The 22,619-nt window shown below is 40.8% G+C and overlaps 1 protein-coding gene across 6 annotated transcripts in view; it reads left to right on the top strand.

Moving 5' to 3' along the window:
* Positions 1–22,619, top strand: part of LOC113063359 (transcription factor SOX-5-like) — a 115,151-nt gene that overhangs the window by 59,820 nt on the left and 32,712 nt on the right. For 5 of the 6 annotated variants that reach the window (XM_026233691.1, XM_026233681.1, XM_026233699.1 and 2 more), the window contains one exon: positions 19,678–19,764. In XM_026233691.1, the coding sequence (XP_026089476.1) occupies positions 19,678–19,764 (87 nt within the window). Of the gene's footprint in view, positions 1–17,658; positions 18,284–19,677; positions 19,765–22,619 lie in introns of those variants that run through there. The other variant, XM_026233716.1, reaches the window with a different exon arrangement.

A 22,619-nucleotide genomic window follows, 5' to 3' on the forward strand; every position in this document is an offset into this window, starting at 1 on the left:
TTGTTTTCGTTCTATTAAATTGAATACATAAATATGAAATATTTCAATTAATTTAAAGTCATTTTCATCAGCTTTTTTCCAGTCTTTGATTATAGTGGGAGCGATCTAGCTTTGAGTTGTTGTTGTTGTTGATCTGAAAGGCTGGAGATCAGCAGGTTTTAGGAGCCATTGGGCAGCCAAATTTTCCCCTCCAGAACCAGTTTTTCTGTGTGGAAATGGCACATGGAACAGGTTCAGATTGGGCATCAGCTCCGAAACCAGCACTGGCACCCTGTCAGTGGAAAAAGTTCACTATTAGATTTTTAGAAGACATTGGCACACATGTGTGTCTTATTGTGATGAAATCACAATGTGAAAACTGGCTGAAATTGTGAAGGATTCATGGAGAGCATCTCCCATTCTGTCTGTCTTTCTTTCTCTCCCTGACTCACTCACTCGTACACACTCATTCTTTCTTCCATCTTTCTGTCTCCCATCATTCCTCACTAACAAATTCTGCTTAATGAGAGCTGTTGATAAAGTCAGGCCTTTGTTTAAGCAGGCAGGGATCAGCTGTTCGGAGCCATTGTGTGTCACACTTTGCATATTCATTTCAGACTGATTACTGAGAGAACGGCTCTCAGCTCCTTCCACAAGATCTCTCTCTCTCTCTCTGTCTCTTACATCACACCACACTCGCTCTGTAATTAGAGGCCAGTTCCTCATGAATAATCAGAATCTGCTCCCTATGTGAATTAGCCAGTGCGTGTGCAAATACACATGTGAACATACTGACAATGGATGGAATGAATATGTCATGGCCAAAAGTTTTGCCAAAGGTTTTCACATGTTTTATGGTATACTGGAAAACATGATAAGCATATCATAAGTTTTAAAGGCTTTAATTGGCAAAAAATATATAATGGGCCAATATTTACAGTGTTGACCCTTGTTCTTCATAACCTCTGCAGTTCGCTCTGGCGTGCTGGATATTAGCTTCTGGGCCAAAACCTGACTGATGGTGATCCATTCTTGCCTTATTAGTTCTTTGAGTTGATCACAGCTTGTGGGCTTCTGTTTGTCCACTTGCCTTTGAAGACTGACCACAGGTTCTCTATGGGATTGAGGAATCCGGAGAGTTGCCTGGCCACTAATCCAAAATTTCAATGAAATGATCTTCGAGCCACTTCTTTATCACTCTTACTTTGTGACATTGTGCTCCATCATGCTGGAAAATGCACAGATCATCAAATTGCTCATTGATCATTGGAAGAAGTTGCTCTTGCAGGAAGTTTTGATACCATTCTTTAGTCATGGCAGTATTTTTGGGCAGAATTTTGAGAGAGCTCACTCTCTTGGTTGAAAAGCAACCCCACACATAATGGTCTCAGGATGCTTCACTGTTTGCACACCACAGGACTCATGGTATAGAGTTCACCTTTTCTTCTCTGAACAATCGATTTTCCAGATGTCCCAAACAGTCGGAAGGGAGCTTCATCAGAGAAAATAACATTGCACCAGTATTCTGCTCTCCACTCCTTGTACTCCTTGCAGAATTTCAGTCTGTCCTTGACTTTTTTCTTGGAGAGAAGTGGCTATTTGCTGTCCTTCTTGACACCAGGACGTTGTCCAAAAGTCTTGGCCTCACTGTGCGTACAGACACTCTGGGACGTCCTGAAGAGTTCTTCACTGCAGTCGAACCTCTCTCCTTGAAGTTCTTGATGATCTGGTAAAAGATTCTTTCAGGTGAAATATTCTTTGTAGTCATTTCCTTGCCTGTAATGCCATTTTGATGCAAAGCGATGATGACTGTACATGTTTATTTGGCGGTACGCATTGCTAACAAGAACAATGATTGGAAGCACTTCTTCTCTCCTTTTATAGCGATCAGTCTGCTCTTAAAATTTATTTAGTATGATAGTGTTCTCACATTCACACTTTCTGCTGATATGATTAGTCAGTTAATGTTAGCTGGTAATTTTGTGTCAGGATCAGAAAACTGTCAAATTTGTTTTGTTGTGAAAAGGTCATTTTTTTGGTCAATGAAGCTTTTAGCAATTATTTAAAATGCATCTGATCACTCTACACATACACACATTCTAATCTAGAAACAATGTGGAAGAACACCACATCAGATTTAAGCAGCATACTTTGCAAAACAAAATTTATGTCACTGCCAAAACCTTTGTCTATGACTGTACACAGGTTGGTTGATAGATAGATAGATGTATTGTTTTCTTGCAGTGCACACTGAAGGTTACTTACAGCTGAACCTGCTGTCAGACATGTGAAGAATGCAGAAAAACAAAGCTAGCATTCACTGTAGTATTTATATACAGCAGGGTTTAGTGTGCTCTGTTTTTTGTATGTACGGGTGTGTGGCGGTGTTTTACAACTATTGCATTACTCCATGATTTGTCCTAGGGTGAGGTTACATTCAAGCTCATGAAACAACATTTAGCTGCACATATTAAAGTTAAGCAAATTCATATTTCACAAAGACTGTTGCCCTGTAAAGAATTGAAACATTACTGTTAATGTATTGGCCGAGAAAACACACCAACTTCAAAGCTGGAGGTTTGCGGTGTTATCTAGTGTGATCACTGCTTCACCCTGTGAAGCCCGAAACATGAAGCATCAGTTTTCTGGAAGGCAATATTGTCCCAAACTGCCTGTTAGTTTGTCGATTTAGCTCCCATATGTGCTTATTTTTGTTGTGTAACTGTTAACCAACTTGTCTAGGAACATATTTAGCGTTGCCTGAAGATATTGCTGATCTGGAGAATTTTTATTTTATTTTACATTATGCCTTTTTATCTCTGATCTACTAGCCAAGGATGTGTAAGACTTTGCAAACGACAGTCGTTGGAGTATTTCTGGCACCGATTCTGCTCATTTGTGTGAATATCCTCCTATTCTATGAAACCAAGCAGGATTTTGCTTCATTTACATTTGATTTTAATAGTTACGTCAGAGAAAATAGTTACATTGAAGAAAGCCACAAGGTCAAAGCAAGAGTCTGGCTGTGAAATTCAACAGCTGTCGTATACAGGAAGCCAGGAAGAACGCAAGACAGCATATATAAGATACTTACAGAACTCTTGAGAACAAGAAAGCAAGCTAGTCCATTAGCAGGAGACTACAGTAGCGCATTATCTCTCTACTTTCTGTTCAAATAAAATGTGCAAACAAAAGAAGCCCCGGTCCCTCAAGAAGCACAGACACAGAGAAAAAGAAGCAGAAAAGAAAAGAGAGAAGAGAGAAATGAAGAGGGGGAGGGTGGGCAGTGCATTGAGCCAGGGCTCTCATAGCTTGATAAAAATCCCTTTTCAACTCGCCTGTCCATTGTTTGCTTGTGTACTTCACAAAGACCATTAGCTGCAAACGGCAGGTTATGATGAAAAATTAATGAATGCTTTAATCATTATGAAAGGGCCGTATTATTACCGTTCCCTTTCTCTCTGTCTCTCTTCCCGCCCTCCCTCTCTTTTTCACACGCTGCTTCTAGCTGGATCAATCACACGCTCACATGTACTCGCACATTCATCGAAAGTCACTCACGCGCTGGAAACGTAGCTCTGGCTTGTGAAGGGAAAGTAGAGAGGGAGGGAGGAAAGGAAATGGGTCAGAAAACAGTAAGAGAGAAGCGAGAGGGGGCCGTATGCGTCTCGCTGCCCGTGGTGAAATTGGGAGTGTGTTAGTCAGCGTGTTAGCGAGCCATTTGCTCACCTGTCCCCCCTCGCTGCTCCACTTCCCCTCAGATAAACAGCCCGAGCTGAATCGTTTGTTACGACCAGATACCAGCCAAACTTACACTGGGTCAGGCAAGATGTGTGTGTGTGTGTTTGACCGTCCGAGTCTGTCCCTGATCGACCGGCCTCAATGATACAGCACATCTAGACACAGTTTCCGCATGAACATGTTACTGCGCAAACACTTTTTTGCATTGCAGGTGGGAAAACAGTTGGTCGACCGAAATGAATGCTTAATAGTTAATTGGGTGGCATTATATAATGATATTTGAAAACTACAGTAAGAAATATTAATCTATAATTTATGATCATTACAACATTATAGATAATATATGGCATATAAGATTAACTCAGTTTGGCATTTAAATTAATAAAAAAATTATTCATTTAAAATTATTTAATTTAAAATATTTAATAAAAAAAACATTCAGCACTCTTTTGTAACTTTAAAATCTTTATTTAGATAATAATACTTCCATCTTTACGCGCACACACACACACACTCATACACACGTATATAAAATGCAGAATTAACTTCTAATTACTACCATTCAGGTGCTTTGTTATCTTTTTGTTGTTGCTTTACACAATGTTTATGCTAAATGTATAAACCAAAAATTACAGTAGGCTATGTGTGTGGTGTGGTGTGTCAGGCAGCAGCATGCTGGAGTGTGTGTGTGTTATTAGCTTTAGTAATGGAAAGAGGGCAGGAGGGCTGTCAGGGGTTCAGAGGGAGCACAGTGTCTCTCTCAGGAGTCTGGACAGCAAACACACACACACAAACACACACACACACAGAGACAGAGAAAGTGAGAGAGAGAGCACTTCCTGTGTTTTGTCCGTCCACACACAAACACACTCTTAAAGACTGACTGCAATCAGACAGCCTTACTGCAAATGAACTTCATCCTCATCATGAACTACTCCAAATCTTTGAGAAGCCTTCTTCTTTGATGGTATGATCACACTCCTCCTCCCCTCGGCTCTCTGTGGAGGAGATGTAGTCCTCACTAGTACTTGGCAGTCTGTGTTATGTGGGGCACAGATGTTCAGGGTCTCCTGAGCGTCCACGTGTGTGTGTGTGTGTGTGTGTGTACACGCGAGTGTATATGTTTGTCAGCCTTGGCGCTGGGCTGAGCTTGATTCATGGTCAGGGCCAAGCTTTGGTTCCCTGAGCACTGAACCTTACACACACACAGAGAGAGAGAGAGAGAGAGAGAGAGAGCTCTCAAACTGAGTATGTCACACAGCCCTTTACAGACAATGGTCTCATTCACCTTCTGTGCCTCTCTTCGAGTCTCCCCACCCTGTGTGTTTTTACACACAAAACAGATCACTCCTCTCATCACTAACTCTCATTCAGAGTCCAGAAAGTTATTTTTGCCCTACCAGCCAATGACGGGTAAATTAAGAAAAATTTCCAGTCATAATTTTTTTTTTATAGACTGTGAAACTTTTGCATTTTGCTGTATGTATTTGTGTATGTGTGTGTGGTAATTAAACTATAAAATGTTTTTTTTTTTCCTTACCCAATATTTATCTGTCGATCTCTACTGTAATAAAAAATGTAATTGCAATTAAAAACAATGTAAAATAACTGTAAAATATTCCAAAAAATGTAAAAATAATAATATACATTTAGATAGATAGATAGATAGATAGATAGATAGATAGATAGATAGATAGATAGATAGATAGATAGATAGATAGATTTACGTTCATCTGAAGTTGCCTTTAAAGTTCTCCACCTCAGATGCTGTTAGATGCCGCTCAGCCCTCTTGAAGTAACAGCTTGGTCTTGTTTACGAGTGTTGGCCCCCTCGCACCGGATGGCCGTGGAGTGAGCCGAGATTGATGGTTCAATTTAGACTTGACTAATTGAGTCCTTCTCCTTGCTTCTCTCTCTGTGGGATGCTCCAGCTTCAAAGCCCGTCCTGGGGTCAGCTGCCGCCCGGATGCCTTTATTATCTTACGCTGCCTCCGTCGGTCTGGGGTCAGACTGGAGGTGGCTTTTAATGCACAGTGGGCCGTAAGTTGTGCGACTGCACTGTTTTATAGTATGACACTGAACTGTAGGGCACGTCGAATGGTGTTTTAAGATCAGAGCAAAGCTGCACGCACACACAGTCACACAGAGTGTACGTCTTTTGTAAGACATGCGTGAGGGGGGTGTTCGGAGGCACTGGGGCATTTTATAAGACAGCACTTAGGCCCTGTCATTGTTAGCCGAGGGCTCACGCATCCATACCCCTCAATGAGAGAGAATAAGAAGGGCGGATACACTCTTCCATGAAGACGAAAGGGGTAGAAGAGCTCTGAAGCAGTTCAGCAGTGGATCTCTGTCTAGATCTCCCCAGGGTGTGCTAATCCGCTATATGACTGCTGCTGCTGAGTGCTTTCACACACACACACACACATACACATATAATATAACTGACCCCAAACACACTCATGTGCTTGGACACAGTCACACAAACACAGTTATACAAAGTTAGGTTCTTCAGCAGTTTTTTAGGATGTTGTATCAAGTAAGAACGAACAGATCGAAATAAAAAAAACTACCAAAGGACTTCTATATGCAGCTGTACAGAGACAAATTCAGGCACACAGAGTGCGAGGAGGGCATGCTACGAGCGCTGAGAGCGTCTGTGAGCGAAGAGGCAGAGCGTGGGAGAGAGAACAACTTCCATATGCAATTTCCAGCATTTGGTAGTAATTAGTTAGATGTATAAATTAACATTAGGAGGAAGCTTTTCACTGGAGTTGTTTGTCATTATCTTTCCCTCGCGCTCTGAAAAACAAGGGTTTAGTTAGAGACCGAGGACAGAATAAGAAAGAATGGAGAGCAACACGAAACAAAATATGGATCCATAGAGGTTATGAAAGAGATATTGATCTCAGAGGTGAAACCTGGAGAAATGTAGCAGCTAATAAATCAGTATAAATCTATGAAAGAAGTTGTTTTCCTCTCAATTCTTTCTTTAGCACTATTTGTAAGTGCTAAATAAGTGCAAAATTGTGACAGCCACTTTAAAACTTACTATAAGAATGAATAATTACAAATGATATCTCAACTGAGTGTCTTCTGAATCTACGTTTGGCCATTACACCAAAATGAGATTTCATAATTCTCATCAAATTCTGCCAAAACCAAATTATTTCACAATGCTGTTCACATTTACTTTACACCTCTGTATTCTTACTGTACTGTGTGTCAGTGATTGTCTGCTAAAGTTTCTTCAGTCAAAGCTGATATTAATAAGTCTCTTGAGCTCTCACTAAAAAGTTCCTCTGGACAGTTCTGTAAAAAAAAAAAAAAAAAAATGATGCAATCCAACCTGATAGACAAACAGACGCCTTCTGAATGAAGTTTTGCTTCTAACTCTGTTTACCGAATCTAGCACAACAAAACACCGTCTATTCTAACTCGCAGCCATTATCACGCTATAGAGATTTTTCTCAGTAGCTCCGTCAGTCTTTACTGGGAAAAGCACAAGATGCCTCCTTTTTTCCGAGTAGACGATTGCATGCCTGTTTATTTGTCTCCGGCTCAATCCAAGTCAGTGTACTTTCCTTTGAGGTTGGCAAAACAGCTGAAGACATGAGAGTTAACGGGGTCCTATTGTGAGCGTGCCATTGTTCCAGCGTATGAAAGGCACATTCAAGTCAGTTGTATTGAATTGTTTGGGTCTGCCTTTCAGTTTGTATTCTTCTGCTGCCTTGCACAAGACAATCAATAGGGATGAGCCTTCTCACTGGATGGGTGATATTAGAGCTGAATGCCGCTTACTGGATGGGAAAAGCTGTCTGAGGACACACACACACACACACATTTAGAGCTTTTGGCATAACAGCGCTGTGGTCTCTTTTACTTTAAGTGTGGGCTTCGGATTAGAGACTTGGAGATGGACGTCTTTGTGCATTACTTATGTGTGTGCGATTGTGATTGTGTGTCTAAAGTTTTGTTATTGACCTCCTGGTGTGGCATTAAGAAAGGCACAAAAGCCGGAGGTTCATGAATTAGACTGTGGCTCCATAGCAGGGCCATTATAGAGCTGACTGTTCCATAGCCACACCATTGTGGCTCAAGACTTGGACAGTTGCACACAGCCGTCATTGACGTGCATGAATTGGAAATGCTCCTGAGCCGTGATGGTTGAATACAGGGTCTGAACATGAGGAATCCATATATTAGCAGCTCCGTTTGCCTGGCTAGATTTAATGATGTGCCTGTGAATTGCATAATATGAATATTACTTATGGAGATGTGTAGATGATGACTGTTTTCGTGAGGCATCTAAGAACTTCTGTGTATGCTAACAGACACGCAATTGCTACTGAGAGGCAGCTTTCTGAAAAAAATAATCAGTTGAGGCAAATAAAGTGAGCTCTTCACCGTTTGTTTAGTTGTTAAACCTATGAAGCTCTCAGACGTCGAACAGTTGCGTGATTCTTATGCTAATTTGCAGAGCACACCCATATCTATTAACATGCTAATTTTATTTTGTGTGTGTTGGCATTTTTGAAGCTAATGCTAAATAATGGAATACAATATCCCATGAATATTCATCACAACTTTTAAAAACTGAGCGAGCTCTATAAAATATCACTCTCCCCTCTCTTTGATCATGCTTTAGTGGATAAAGAGCTTTCTGAATCTCCTATGCGTGAGAGTCCATCACAGCCCTTTTTTTTTCCTGGTGACTTTTTGAAGCACGATGTGTGTGATTTCTTTAAAGGGAATCCAGGCAAGAGGAAATATGGCAATAGCAGGCATATGCATATGGTTGAACCACTCGGTTTTGGCGTGCTGTTGCATTGTGGGTAATTGCGGGTCAGTGGTTTTGGTTATTTTTATGTGGCGTTTCACATGGCTAGCATCAGCTCGCAAATCTCTTCTTCATATCCATTACACGCCCTTGTAAATCTAAATCTAAATCCATTCTCTCCTTTTCTAACACATGCATGGACTCGCTTGAGCCTCAGCAGGGTTAAAAAGGGAAATGTAAAGTAAATTACAAAGCAGATTTAGGTGTATTTGCTTGGGTTGGAGCAGATTAGTACAAACAGTGGATGTGCACGGGCCAAATGTCAGGGGCCGCGCACACACTCGCACAAAAGTCTTCGGCAAAGGTAAACACACAGAAGTCAGTCTGTCTGGACGTTTTGTAGTTGAAGTTTGAATTTAATGCACTGCAAGTGTACATGCCAGTTTCTTTTGGTCAATTCAATTATTTGGAAAACTATTAGGAAAAGTTTAGACTTCTGAAGTACCATGAATGGAAACAGTAAAGCTATAAATCAGGATGCATTGCCAATGCCATACTAAGGTTAAAGGTTTAGGTTAGGGTTAGGATTTAGTAGCTTTTTCAACATTGTTCCCCCCAATTCAAAATTATATTATTCTATTGCTTTGCCAAAGTTTACCTTGCTAATTCTTGCTCTTGTACCCACTGTGGCAATGCTAAGCTTAAACTTGCACTGTATTATAAATTGCAATACATTTCATACATGCTTCAGTAGACCGTTTTGTCCCTTAAAGTCACAATCTTTTTGCCTGTATTGTGTTGTGAAGAAATGTAGAGCAGGGACTTGGCTCCATTCATCAGTTGTTGATTGAATGGAGGCAGATCTGAGTGTTAGTTTACAGTTGACTCTAAGAAACAAGCTGGGTTTAAGAAGATTAAATAGATTGTCCGAAAGACTGAGTTATGACATTTCGATACAAAAAAATTGAAAATGCACAGATTAATTGTTCAAAAAGATGTTCCATTTCATGTCGAATTTAATGTGAAGACCAGCTAAGACTTTCTCTTGGGTATTGTAAAGACAACATACAATAATTTATTGACTCTCCATCACATACTGCATACCCCATGTAGCCCTCCACTTCCTGGTTTTGAGCGTATGGGACTGAGGCCGGTAGTGGACACCAGTGACTGAATGAAGCTCCGGTAGGGGGTCTTTGAACACGAGAGGGAAGCTCAGAATTAACCCCAGCTGTCCTGCGGTCAGGCAGCGCACTTTGAAATGAAGCAATCTGTCTCTGCTGAGCGGCCCTAGGTCAGCACCCTTCGGCCTGCCAGAAAATAGGCCCTTTATTTAAGCCAGATGTTCAGAAACAAGCAAGGCGGATCCCAATCCTCCCTCTTTCCCTTCATGTGTGTCTCTCTTTCTGCCTTGCTTTGCTTTTGGACTCTTTCCGACTCCGCCACTGTATTTAAAAAAAAAAAAACAATTTTGATCCCCCCCCTCCGCCCCTTCTCCTGTCCCATGGTAGCAGAGCACCCAGCTCACTTCTCTGGGAGAGCGAGCTCTAGCCTGGCTGTACGCCCGAGCCTGATCCCCTGCCTGGACGTGGGGACCGCTGGAAGACTGAACAGGTGTTCTCCACTTTTTGATTTCAGTGCATTTGAATTAATCCTGTCAGCTCAGCTGTTAAAACAACTGTCACCCCCAGCTGCTAGTCATTTTAGGCTGGATCTGACACACTCCGCCAGTCTATGGCAGTCGCCGATGACATACACACACTCTCACCGTCTGTTCCCTGGCCCATTGTCATGGCCACAAAGTGTTCTGCGCACGCACGTACAAATCCAGACGCATTCGCACAAAGGAAACCTCGGCACATGAGCATAGTTAAAAGTAAAATTATATTGAATGTTAAAACATTCTTTATAATATAAAGAACTGATTTATGCTTTGGAAGCAGTGTTCACATTGAGCTTTGTAACACAGGTTAGATAGCCTGATGAGGTTATTATCTAGCCATAAACGCTCATAGTGTGCATTATTACATATCAGATGACCTTGATTATTTCACATAGTATTGCTGATTTGCACCCGTGTGCACAAACACATTTAAATGTATATATGCATATATACATAATTATTGTCATCTGAATGCTAATGCTCCTCTTCCTGTCCCATCTTCACATCTTTTCGTCTTCTCGCCCTCCTATTTCTCAGAGGTGCTGTTTCAGAGAGTGTTGCTCCTGTCGTTTGGATCTTTTTCAACCTCCTTTTCTTTCATCCGGATTCACATACCCCTCAGTTAGATACAGGTTACACATTCTGGCAAATATTTCTCACACATTTAAATATCTGTTTACTTGTTTTTAATGCCAAGAGCACAGAAAAACGCAGTGGGTTAATTACTGGTGCATGATAAATGGTTTATCGAGGGAGCGTTCTGAAACTTGGGCTGTTTAGTTTTGCCATGCCTTCTCTTTTTTGTGCATTACAAGTTGATAGGGAGTACATTTGTTTCCCAAAAAAAAAAAAAAAAAAAAGTTCAGGTTTGTGAGGCAAATGTAGGATTCATTAGCTTCATTTAGGGCCAGTGCTCCAACCTAAGTGTTCCAGCCTTTCAGTGTTTTAAGTGATTAATTATCTTTTCAGAGGGCTGGGCCACGTACTAATCTCCTCATAAGGCTGTTCTCACCTTTGAGAGAGAAACAGATACAGTACATGGAACAGAGAGCACAAATAAGTGCTCTTGCACAATAGAATGTATAGTTTGTCATGTGTTTGGTATATTTGCTTACAGGCTTGTGACGTTTCGGGACTTTGGACCCCAGTGTGCACACAGCGGCGAAAGCTGTGGATTTAGCCCCCGCTCCTCTGTTGTTTCTGCACAGATGAACCTCTCCATAGTTCTTTTTTGTGCATTCAGTAGTCTTTCTCAACCTTTTTTGTCTTGTGTCTCCCGACGGGCCCATCAGTCATGCTCAAGCATTTCCATGGCTGTTGCTTTTGTAACTTATATTATACTGGATATTTAGCAATCTGTAATATTCCCCTCTCAAAGAAAACAAAAAAACAAACAGGCTCAAACGGTTTCAGAAATACACAGTCTGTTATCTAATGGTTAGTTTGGAATATGAAAAATATATTACTGTGGATACAAGTTAAATACATATACACTAACACTAAGTCTCTTTAAATGCTCATAGTAGTATTGTGATTTTTTATTTGATTATGATTATGATTTGATGCTCAAGACATATTTGTTATAATTATCATTGTTGAAAATAGTTGTGCTGTTTAATATTTTTGTGTAAACCATGATGCTTTTTTCATTTTATTTAGTCATTTTTATCAATTTAATGCATCATTGATGATTAAAAGTATTTCAACTGTAATAGTTGTGCTTTTAATTATTTTGATTATTTCAAAAGCTAATGCTTTTAATTGTTCTACAAAATGTTACATATATACGTACATATGCTTAACACAGAAAAAATTCTGTTAAGAATTTCTCTGTTAAAATGTGTTTCTGTTTGAACACTAGTGGGTACATCTGAGTTCTCCTAACAGATGGGATAGTGTGCATATTTGTAACCATATTTGAGGGCCTCTAAAGTGCCTCGTTCCAGTGCATTTAATATGTTAACATTATTACGAGTGTACTGTACAGTCCGGCACAGTATGTTTTTAAATAGATGAATTAAGATGAAACAGACCGCTTTGTGCTGTCCCGTACCCCAGCTGGTGACTAACCAGTGGAAATATAGCTTATAAGTGGGGCATTATTCCCATGACCAACCTTATCAAGCAATCAAAGTTTTAACCTTAAAGCATGTGAATTTATCGCCGTCCCCCACCCTGTCCACCTCCCCGCTTCCTGTCCTGCAGATGAAGAGAAAGAAGGATGTGCTGGGTGGTGGGTGCAGGGGTCTGACTGGCTTTGGCCGGGCATGGGCAGCTTCTTAGGAGCTGTTAACAATCACCTAATGGCTCTCACATGGCTACCAGTATCTGGGAGCAATGGAGCCCACACAATGCAGGCCATTCTTACAGCAAGAGCTTTTTAACCGCCCCAGGCACACAGAGACAACAGCAACGATTAAATCCAGTGTAAATCCGGAGTGTGTTGGGGGGAAAGCATGCCTTTAGATTCCCTACTTCCTGTTTGCACAAGTCGGATCCATTTTTCCAAGCCATTTTGCTTATTGATAAATATGTGTCTGTGCCTTGTCAGAAATAAAGGCTGTTTGTGAATACTTCACAAATTCAGAAATGGAAAAACAATGCAGACAGAGGAAGTGAATTGTAATATGGGTAATAACTGTTTTCATCTGCCAGGGGCAGTTTGTTATGACAAGAGGTTAACATGGAGACTTCTGAGTGGGTCTGACTTGTGTGTGTGTGTGTGTGTTATTTGCCTCCAAAATGCAAAGCAGCATTATCATGTCAGCATAGTCTGCCTGTGTGTATGACAGGCCTGTGACAGCTGCTTTCTGAAAGCCACAGTACACTTCAACGTGACATACAGCAATTGTGATTTCAACAGACACCGCGGCCTCTGCCGTGCGCTTTGACAGATTTTATATATTTATTTGGTGACTTATTTATTTATTTTCAACTGTGCGCGTCAATACGTTTCAGTCTGTGTGATGTTGACTTTGTAAGAGCAAGTGTTTGCAACCGTATGTGTGTCTGTTGCCTCGGTCCAAAGCTTTTTTTTTTTTTTTTTCAAGCTGTCCCGCAGTTAATGCATCAGAGATTCGGACGAACACGTTGTATTCTTTTGTTGTCATTTTAAAGTGATGTAATGAAAGCGGGTGGCGGCAGGGCCCCGGGGCTATGACAGCTCTCTGCTGACTGGGCTGCGCGCGAGACGCACTGAAGAGGGGTTATTGCCACGAGACAGATTGAAAGTGTCATTTTCCATTATAGAGCACACGGAGGAAGCACAAATATGCCCTGGCCTACTTTAACAGGATGCCTTTGACAAGAGAAATGTGTGTGCTTGGAGGAGAGGGGAGCCCTGAGCCCAGCTTAACCCTTTCTTCTGACACCGCAGCACAAGAAATTTAGCAGATGATCTGCTTATAATGGAAAAACACCTTCATGTTATTTCAATTGTGTATCGCTTTGTCTATCTTCAGTTGAACACGATATTTGAAGTGACTACCTGCTTAAATTAGCATACATTTAAAGCATAATTCCACAGTTGCATACTATTTCAGACCAAAGTGTCTGCAAACATCATATTTCATTATTTTCTTTGAGTTTTAAGTGTTTTGAGATGTTATCATGTTCAGACTAATTCACTTAGCCTGCTATTTAAAAACAAACAACACGCAGGCTCGCCGCATATGGAATATAAAGAGGCTTATTTTATCACTGTATGGGTGCATGTTAATTAATTTCTACATGTATGTACAATGGCATATATCTGTGCGTGCTTGTGTGTGTGCGTATCAGTAGCGTGGCTGACACTCAGATGTACGGCAGCCAAATTTGAAGTCTTGGACGTCCTCAGAGAACGTCTTAATTTTCTCAGACTTTCTCACACGTCGTGATGGTTTTGCTCACATTCTTCTTCACAATGTCATGCCCTCCACGCAGTTATTTCAATCTGGCAGTGTAAATTTGGCACCACGCGAGAGGTGCCAGAATAAATTTGGCGGGAGTTTTGGTTCAAATCAAATTGGACATAAGCACCCACAACACCATCTGTCAGAGAAGGATTGCAGATATGTGAAGGGCACAATTCCGTCAGAGATAAACGACTTTTTCAATTTGTGAATCTCACCCTGCAACTTTAGTTGGGAATTCTTTTCTATTAATTTACGGGAAATTGATTTATCGTCGTCTAAGTGAGGACTAGAGCTGAAGAGCACACTTTGCGGCACTCGTGGGACTTCGTTCGTATCACACTGCGGAACATACTGTAAATGTATTTCTCACTCAGGCTTTCCACAAACATTCTATCAAATTCAATAAAACATTCAATGACAAATTTCAGTAGATTGTTCATAAAACTATTTTTACGCTCATTCAGTTTATGTACTGTACAAATGGTTCTGCAAACAATTTACAATATTAGCTCTGATGTTTTGACTGTGACCAATTCAAACGAGGACTAACTACATAGTTCGATGTCAAAATCTTTTTTTTTACTGACCCCCCCCCCCCCCCCAAAAAAAAAAAACACACACACACAGTACATGTGGAGAACAAACAGGGTATTTTTCCAACCAAGGTGTCTTTCTTTATATATATATATATATATATATATATATATATATATATATATATATATATATATATATATATATATATATATAAAGAAAATTGTCCCTGTTGCCCTGGTGACTGCTTTGATTGTAAAGGGTGTTTAACATCCTGACCTTTAGCTTCAGCTTTGCTCTTTCCGCTGACTCCACATGCTTACCACGTTCTGACTTTTCACAAAACCTCACCTTATCTCACTCCATCGTGCTCTGTCCCTCCATGTTTCTCTTTTTTTCTTTCTGTTTGTGTCACCTCTCTGAGACAGGAATGTTTTTTGAGCAAAAAGAAGAAAGAAGACATTCTCTGTGTGTGTGTGTGTGTGTGAGAATGTTTGTACAGAGTGTTGCTAAGCGTTGCCTTTTCCTCCATCAGCACACATAATTGGGACTTTTAGCTTGAATGGCGGCTTTTGATGAGAGATTTGGTCCGATGTTTTTTTTTCTTTCTTCTTCTTCTTCCCCAGTGCATTTCTAAACTCACAGTCTCTCAGTGTCTGCTGCGCCGGGAGAAAACACGAGCGACAGCCGATGTTTGAACGTGCTTTAGAAAGAATTTTCAACACGGTCTCTGGGCAAATAACAGCCGTAAATAAATTGATCATCAAGGGTGATTATAATCATTTTTTCATTTGACAGGGGAATTCAGGACCAGAGTCTGCCGAGCATGTTTGTTTCTGAATCAAACTTCTGCCATTCACTTTTTAAAATCTCATGACTTTTTTTTTTTTAAGCATGACACTCTAAATGACTACTGATCTGCACTGCATTAATTGATTACAGTGTTTTAGCCACAAAGGCAGTAATTAATTACTAGTTTCATGACTGAAACCCATCTGTGGGTGTTTGTATTCACTCCTCTGAAAGATCTCAGCGCAGCTGGACTCCTGTGTGTGCGTCTCTCGTGTTGGACATGTATATGGTGCTGAACTCAAAGTGTGTGACGATCCTTTCTGTCCAACCTTAGATAAACTAGCTGGGTGCTTGTATAATTGGTTATTCAATCCTGACCTCTGTGGCGACTGGGAGCTGCAGCAGCGTGTTGCTTTCTGCCAAGAGCAGTCAATGTGGAGCCTGTTCTGGCGCTGCGTGCTGGGCCAGGCCCGAGCCAGGGCCTTTCCTGTGAGCCCTCCCCACCCGCGTGAAGCTGGCGCTGGGACACTGGCCCTTTTGTTGTCCACCGTGGGCCTGGCTCTCCTTGTCTCATTCCCCCTCCATCTCCCCACTTTCCTCTACTCCTCCAAAACCAACCCCCCCACCCCCTCTTTCTTTTCCGAACAAAACATCTCATTGGCTTTGCAAATATGAGATAATTGGAAAAATGGAGTTGGCCGCGCTGAGTCAGAGCGTTTTGGGGCAAAAAATAGCATCACAACGGCAAGGCATAGAGAAACAGTGAGTGAGTGATGAAACTGTTTGTGAAGTACAGAGCCCGGGCCGCCCTAAGTTGGACCATGGTGTGTGAAGAATGAAAGTGCGCTCAGTGGTGGCACATCCTGAGCGGTTCTTCCACACTTTTAGGCCAGGTGGCCGGACATCTTGGCCATGGTTCTGCCCAGCTGCTGGAGTCCCCTGGAGCCAATGAACTTTAATAATGCCCCATAATTCACCTATTATTGTCAGATTAACTTCTCCTCTCCCATGCTGGCATGGCTGGTGTGGTGGTTGGTGAGTTTGTGATCTCATATTCAGTGTACAGATGGGTGTGTGTGACTTACGTGCTTGTTTGTCATGTGTCTGCCGAACATCCTGTTGTAGACACAACCAGAGACATATGACTATGAGGATGGTTGGATGGATCAGGATGGCTGACTGGGCCAGGGGTTTCCAAAATTGGGTCCAGGGACAATGAAAACCATTGTTTTATTTAAAAAATATTTTATGTTTTAAATATTAATCACTGCTTTCTTATAAAAATTACAAATAATTAATAAATGCTATTATTCATATTTTATTAGCATTTTTTTTCTAACCGCTGTCATCTATATCCTGCTCACTATTTGTTGTTGTTTTTTTAAAGCTGCTTAGGAACAATATTTTAGATTTCAGGCATTACAAGGAAACATTCTCATTCAATCATGTTATGCCTAATTTAAATACATCTTGGCACTCCTGATCTCATACACACCCATGCTGTGAGTTTTTCCAAGAGTCAGTCAATGTTCTCTTTCCGTTGTACCCCTCAGGCAGTACTGGTCCCACCAAAAATGTGCTCCCCACCTCGTAAGGGCGCATACGCAGGGTCCCGCCCAGCTACCACAAACAAGACCCCTTTACACTAATGCATACAAGCTGTGCTGCTGTATTGGGAATATACTACTGGAAGCACTCCCAAAGTTTCTGCCCTCTTTTAGTCCTTTCTTCCTCTCTCTCTGGCATTCTGAGCATAATGTGACACTTCTGAAACTTTAAAGGAGACATTTGTGAGATTAATGGAGTTTTTTTTTTATATATATATAAATTTTCAGTTAATTCAAAGCATCAATCCATTCCATTTCATTGCTATCTATAAGAAACAACTGACATATTAAAATAGATCTTATTTGTGATTTTCAGTACACTACATTCAAATACAAGTCTTTATTATCAGTATACTGACGTGCTATAAAGTAGCAGGTTCTAGCATTTTATAATTCCAGTATATGTTGAAGCGTCATATTTCATATTGAAAAAACTAAAAGCAACATCACAGGCTGAAGTGAGAGGTGCTTCTATCAAAGGGCACCGCAACAGTCCTTTTCTTCCCAAACCATAATAGAGTACGAAGAACGAGATCAAGACAGGGGAGCTGCCATGAAAGACAGATACATCAGCATATCTGCTTCCTCCTCTGTCCATTTTGCAGTAAACGATTGCGCAGATCCCCGCTGCGGGCTGTCACATAAAAGAGGGCTTTCTATTTTTATTAATAGTTAAAGTGAAGGAGCTGTCAGCAGGGACAATAGCGGCCATGTTAATAAATAAAAATAATAACCATTACAGTGCTGTGGTAAGAGAGAGAGGGAGAAAGTGACATACTGAGACAGAAAGAGAGAGAGAGCAGGCAGGGGGGATAGACAGAGTGGCCATTTGTTGAAACCTTTCGTTTGTCAAAGCTCTCGGGCTTAAAAGCCTCTGTCATTGTTACGCACAGATGCCAGAATAGAGGAAAGAGAGCGAGAGAGCGAGCCGAGGGCTAATAACACCTGTTGGGGTGACAGTGAGACAGCTGTCAGTAGAAACAGCAGCAGTGAAGGTGATTGGCTGAACGGCGAGGGAGTGTGTCCATAAACCAAAGGCTGTGTCTTTTACAGGCCTGAAACTGCCAAACTTTGAAGTCCAAAGGCGAGACCAGGAACGAAGAGGATGTTCAGAAATACTCAAGTGACAAGAATGCGCTAAACTTTAAATTGCAGACATGCCACTGAGGAAGTCTGACCACTAATCAGACATTAAATATTTGGCAAGTCTTCTTCTATTTGGCAAGTCTTTGAGTGTAAGTGTGTGCCGCCCACCTGGGGCCTGTGCAGTCTATCAGTCGCAAAGACACAGGTTAGTGCTCAGTGTTTTAACTCCAGCAGAATTGGTAATGGTGCCACCTGGTGTTTTTACTTTGGTGGAGAAGTGTTTAAGTGTGTGTGTGTGTTTGCTTTTGAAGATGTGCATTTTCATATTCTGAAGGCTTTAGTGATTAAGATTCAGACGAGATGTTTTTAAAGACACGATTTATCACATAAAATCATATGGTATCAAACCTTTGACCAAATTGCAGACAACATGCTTTACTATTAGAGGTACAGAATGAAAAAACAAAACAATGAAGATGGGAAATGGAAAAGAAAAGGAAATCATAACTGAATGTAGAGTCCATGCATCTGTGTATTTAAAGTTTTTGCTTTTAAAAATGCGAATTCCCATATTCGGAAGTGTTTAGTGATTAAGATTTAAATATGCCCGAATACATAAGGTAAATGAGAGAAAGATGTTTTCAACATACAGTCTGAAGATATATACTGTACAACTGACATTGCTGTTGCAAGCATCATTCTTTACTATTTAAGCTACAGGATAGAAGAATAAGAAACAAAAATAAAATAAAATTGTAATTGAATGTAAAGTTTTTTTGTATGTATTTTTTGCATTTTGAGATGTCAATTTTAATATTCCAAAGGGTTTAATGATTTTTAGAGATGTTTTTCAACACCTTTATCACCTAAACTAAAATGAATCGAACCCATGACCTTGCCATTGCAAGTGCTATGCTGTACTATTTGAGTAACAGGATGTAGAATGACAAAAAGTATAAAAATGAAACATAAAGGAAAAGGAAATCACAACTGAATTTAAAGTTGTATGTGTGTCATTTCTCAGCCTGCTAAAATACTGACCGCTGTCATTTACCACAAATACACACCTCTTTCACTCTTTGTGTCCCCCTCTTCCTCTCATTTTTGTTTCATATCGCAGTTAATTGTTGTGATGGTGATGCTGGTGTGTGTGTGTGTGTGTGTGTGTGTTAGAGAGGAATACTGAGGGTGGTGTTGAGAGTTGTTGTAATTTTCCTCTCTCTCTCTCTTGTTTGAGACGTCCGTCCTTGGCAGGTTAGTAATTAGCGTGTGGGGTGGAGGGGTTAGCGGGTCTACGGGGTGTATTAGAAAAACAAAACACACAGCCTCGATAATGTGTCCATTGTACCCAGTGCATTAAGAGCCTCTTTGTGTTAGCTGAAGCATAGGGCTAATGATTGGCTAACAGCAGGTGAGGAAGCCGCTCAACTCTTTCTCTCTCCTTCTCTCTCTCTCCATCCTCTCTTCCTCCTGTTGGTGCCATTAGAGAGACAGGCCTTTATTACAGCAAATGGACTTTAAATGAGCTATATTGTGATGTTGCCTGCCTGTGGTAATTCTTTCTTTCTCTCTCTCTCTCTCTCTCTGTCTCCCCTCCAGAGGCCCCCAGTATTGAGAGGCTGTTGTCTAAGGACTGGAAGGACAAGATATTGGCCATGGGTTCTGGCAACTTTGGAGAGATCAAAGGTAATACGAAAGACTCTGTGTCTTCATGTGACCTCAGAATGTATGCATGTTGTGTTTGAGGGGTGATATATCCCTTGTGGCTTTTTTTAGTGGTACAAAACCAAAGTATTTGCGTTTCCAATCACCGCTATAATTGTACGTATCGAATGTCACCTTAGACATCTTCAAGCGCTCCGAGAGCTCAGGTATGCTAATCCACCTAGCGCTAGCCTCTTCGCCGGCCCCGGTTAATGATCTGCCAGGATGACTTGCTAAGCAACAGCCTCGCTCATGTTAGCACGGTTAATGATACATCCTGTTAGGTCACTCAGCCGTAGCGAGAACACACTCCACTGTCACTTTAACAAGCCTCCATACACCTTCCTCACGCTAGCGGCGTGTTCGCGAGGCTAACTTGGGAGTAAATGTACTTCATTAAGCGGCTCAGAAATATTTAATCAAATGAAGCTTGTTCTCACTCCTGGAGCAGAAAAGGGAGCGCCATTGATCAAGCTGTCGGTGCGGTAACCCTACCGTGTTGACATTTTAGTAAGAGAGCATCCCTGCCACGACCACCGATGACTAGCGGTAGGAAAGGGCCCTCGCCACTGTCCCCTCTCTGTGTGTGGATACCCTTTAAGATCAGAAACGGACACACAAATATATAGGTCCTTTTAAATTAGGTGTTTTAATGTTACACATAAAATGTAAAGATAGCAAACAAGAAGTCAGAGGGATGATTGACATATGTTCAACCAATCAGAAATATTGAATCGTTTTGTATGTTCACTGTCAGCTTTGCTGAGACGCCTTTGGGAATGGGTTTTTGGCGAGAGGGTGTTTTGTCGAAATGTTGAAAGTTAGCAAAACTGCTTATATTGCTCCTAGCAAATTCGTTACAAGCTATTTTGCCACTAGCAGGTATTTTCGATGAAATTAAACCAAGGTTGAAGTTGATTTTGGGTTCCCCAAAGAACCTTTCATTAAACAGTTCTTAAAAGATTTTACATTTTAAAGAAAACAATTTTTTTTAAATTATTTTCCACTGTAAAGAAACCTTTGTCCAGTAGAAAGATTCCATGTCACACCATAGATGCCAATACGGAACCTTTATGGGTGGATGGGTGCTGCATAGTGACATGGTGATACAGAAATATATAATTTATTTTTGCACAACTGAAGTACATTATTGATCAGCGTTCAGAACCAGATCTATGCATTTGATTGAACAGATGCATTGTACTTTATGAAGTCGACTAAATATATTGTACAGTAAAGAACAGCCTGTGTAAACCACATAGGAGATGATTACATGGCAAAAGAAACAGAATGAGCAAAGAGAAGATTGAAAGAAAAGTGGTAATGGACAATAAGAGCCTCGGGCTAAGCTCTTTCTCTCCTTCTCTCCGTCATGTAAGACAGCACTGTGCTGCTTTATGGATTTATCTTTTAAGCCCAGTCATTAATTAGCAGTGAGAGCTGCTTGACAGGTATTACATTGTTACAAATTGGTTAATTACTGTGGTTTGTGACATGAAGCAAGGCAGTAAAGGCAGCCTTAGGATGTTTAGAGAGAGAGGAAACCACTTATTGATCCAAAGCTGAACTTTCAGTAGGCGAGGTAAAAAGCCTTCGGTTGTGATTGATGAGGCTGGTGTGTTTTCTTATGTGTGTGTATCAACACCTTCTGTCAACTCTAGACTATGGGCATCTAGAGTATATTGTGTCAGAGGTCCATTCACATTTTAATGAGTGAATCTCACTGACTGCGCTTGGGATGTGCAAAGTTACAAACGCTTCAATAATAAACTAGTTGGTAAGTAGTCTGAATGACTAGTTGGTAAACCCTGTGTAATAATGGTGGTTGACCAGCAATGATCAGATACATTCACTGGAAATGAGGGGGCGGGGGTTGTTTTGGGGTCAAAAACAGCTGGACAGAGTGCAGGGATCTCAAGACACATTTTTAAACAATTTGACATTTTTCTATATGACGTGTTCTAACCAGGCACAAAAACAATAAAGTTTTTTTTTTTTTTCTGCTGACCCAGATGGGAAACAAGAAATTAGTTATTTAATTTTTAGATCATAAATGTATATTTGTTGTTTAATATTACGGTTTATTTACAAAGATATATACGTATATTTATTAGGTTTTATTTGCAATAGTAGCTGGAAATTATAGTTTATCTCCATGAATGCAGTGTCAAACAATACATTATTAGTTGCATAATTGATATTAAATATAAATTACGTTTATAAGATTTAAATAAATATTTAACATTTGAATATTAAAAATACTTAAATTTAAATATACAAAAAAAAAAGTAAAGAAAAATATCCATTCTAACCCATCCCATGTATGAGCAATAGGGTCTCGGAAAGAAAGCGGGAAAGAAAGATAGCTTTGATCCCTCTTTTCTCTGGAAGACTCGTCACTTTTCACACAAGGCCCTCTCTTGTCCCGGGCCGGCTGAGATACACACCCTCTTGTGAAAGCTCAGTCTGGGAGCTGTTAAGGGGAGCTGCAGGTTTATTTTTTCAACTGGCCGCCTTTGACAGTTGCCTTTATTGTGCATTGTTGTGTGTGTGTGTGTGTGTGTTTGTGAAGGGGTTACAAATGGAACCTACTTTCACCTTCCTGCCAGGCCAAAGGGTCAGGTCAGCTGCTAAGACTCCCTTCTTTCTCTTGCTTTCTTCATCATCTGTTTTTCCCTGGTGAGGAATGTGGCCCCTCAGAAGGTAGAGACCAAGAACAATGGGGGATTGTGGGGCTGCGCAGACGTGTGTCTGTGTGTGCGTGTTTTAACACAGATATATGACCTCAGAAGCACAATTGCACACACATGAACTCATTAACAGACATGTGCTCATTT

This window comes from Carassius auratus, chromosome 4, assembly GCF_003368295.1.
Source record: "Carassius auratus strain Wakin chromosome 4, ASM336829v1, whole genome shotgun sequence".
Lineage (NCBI taxonomy): Eukaryota > Metazoa > Chordata > Actinopteri > Cypriniformes > Cyprinidae > Carassius > Carassius auratus.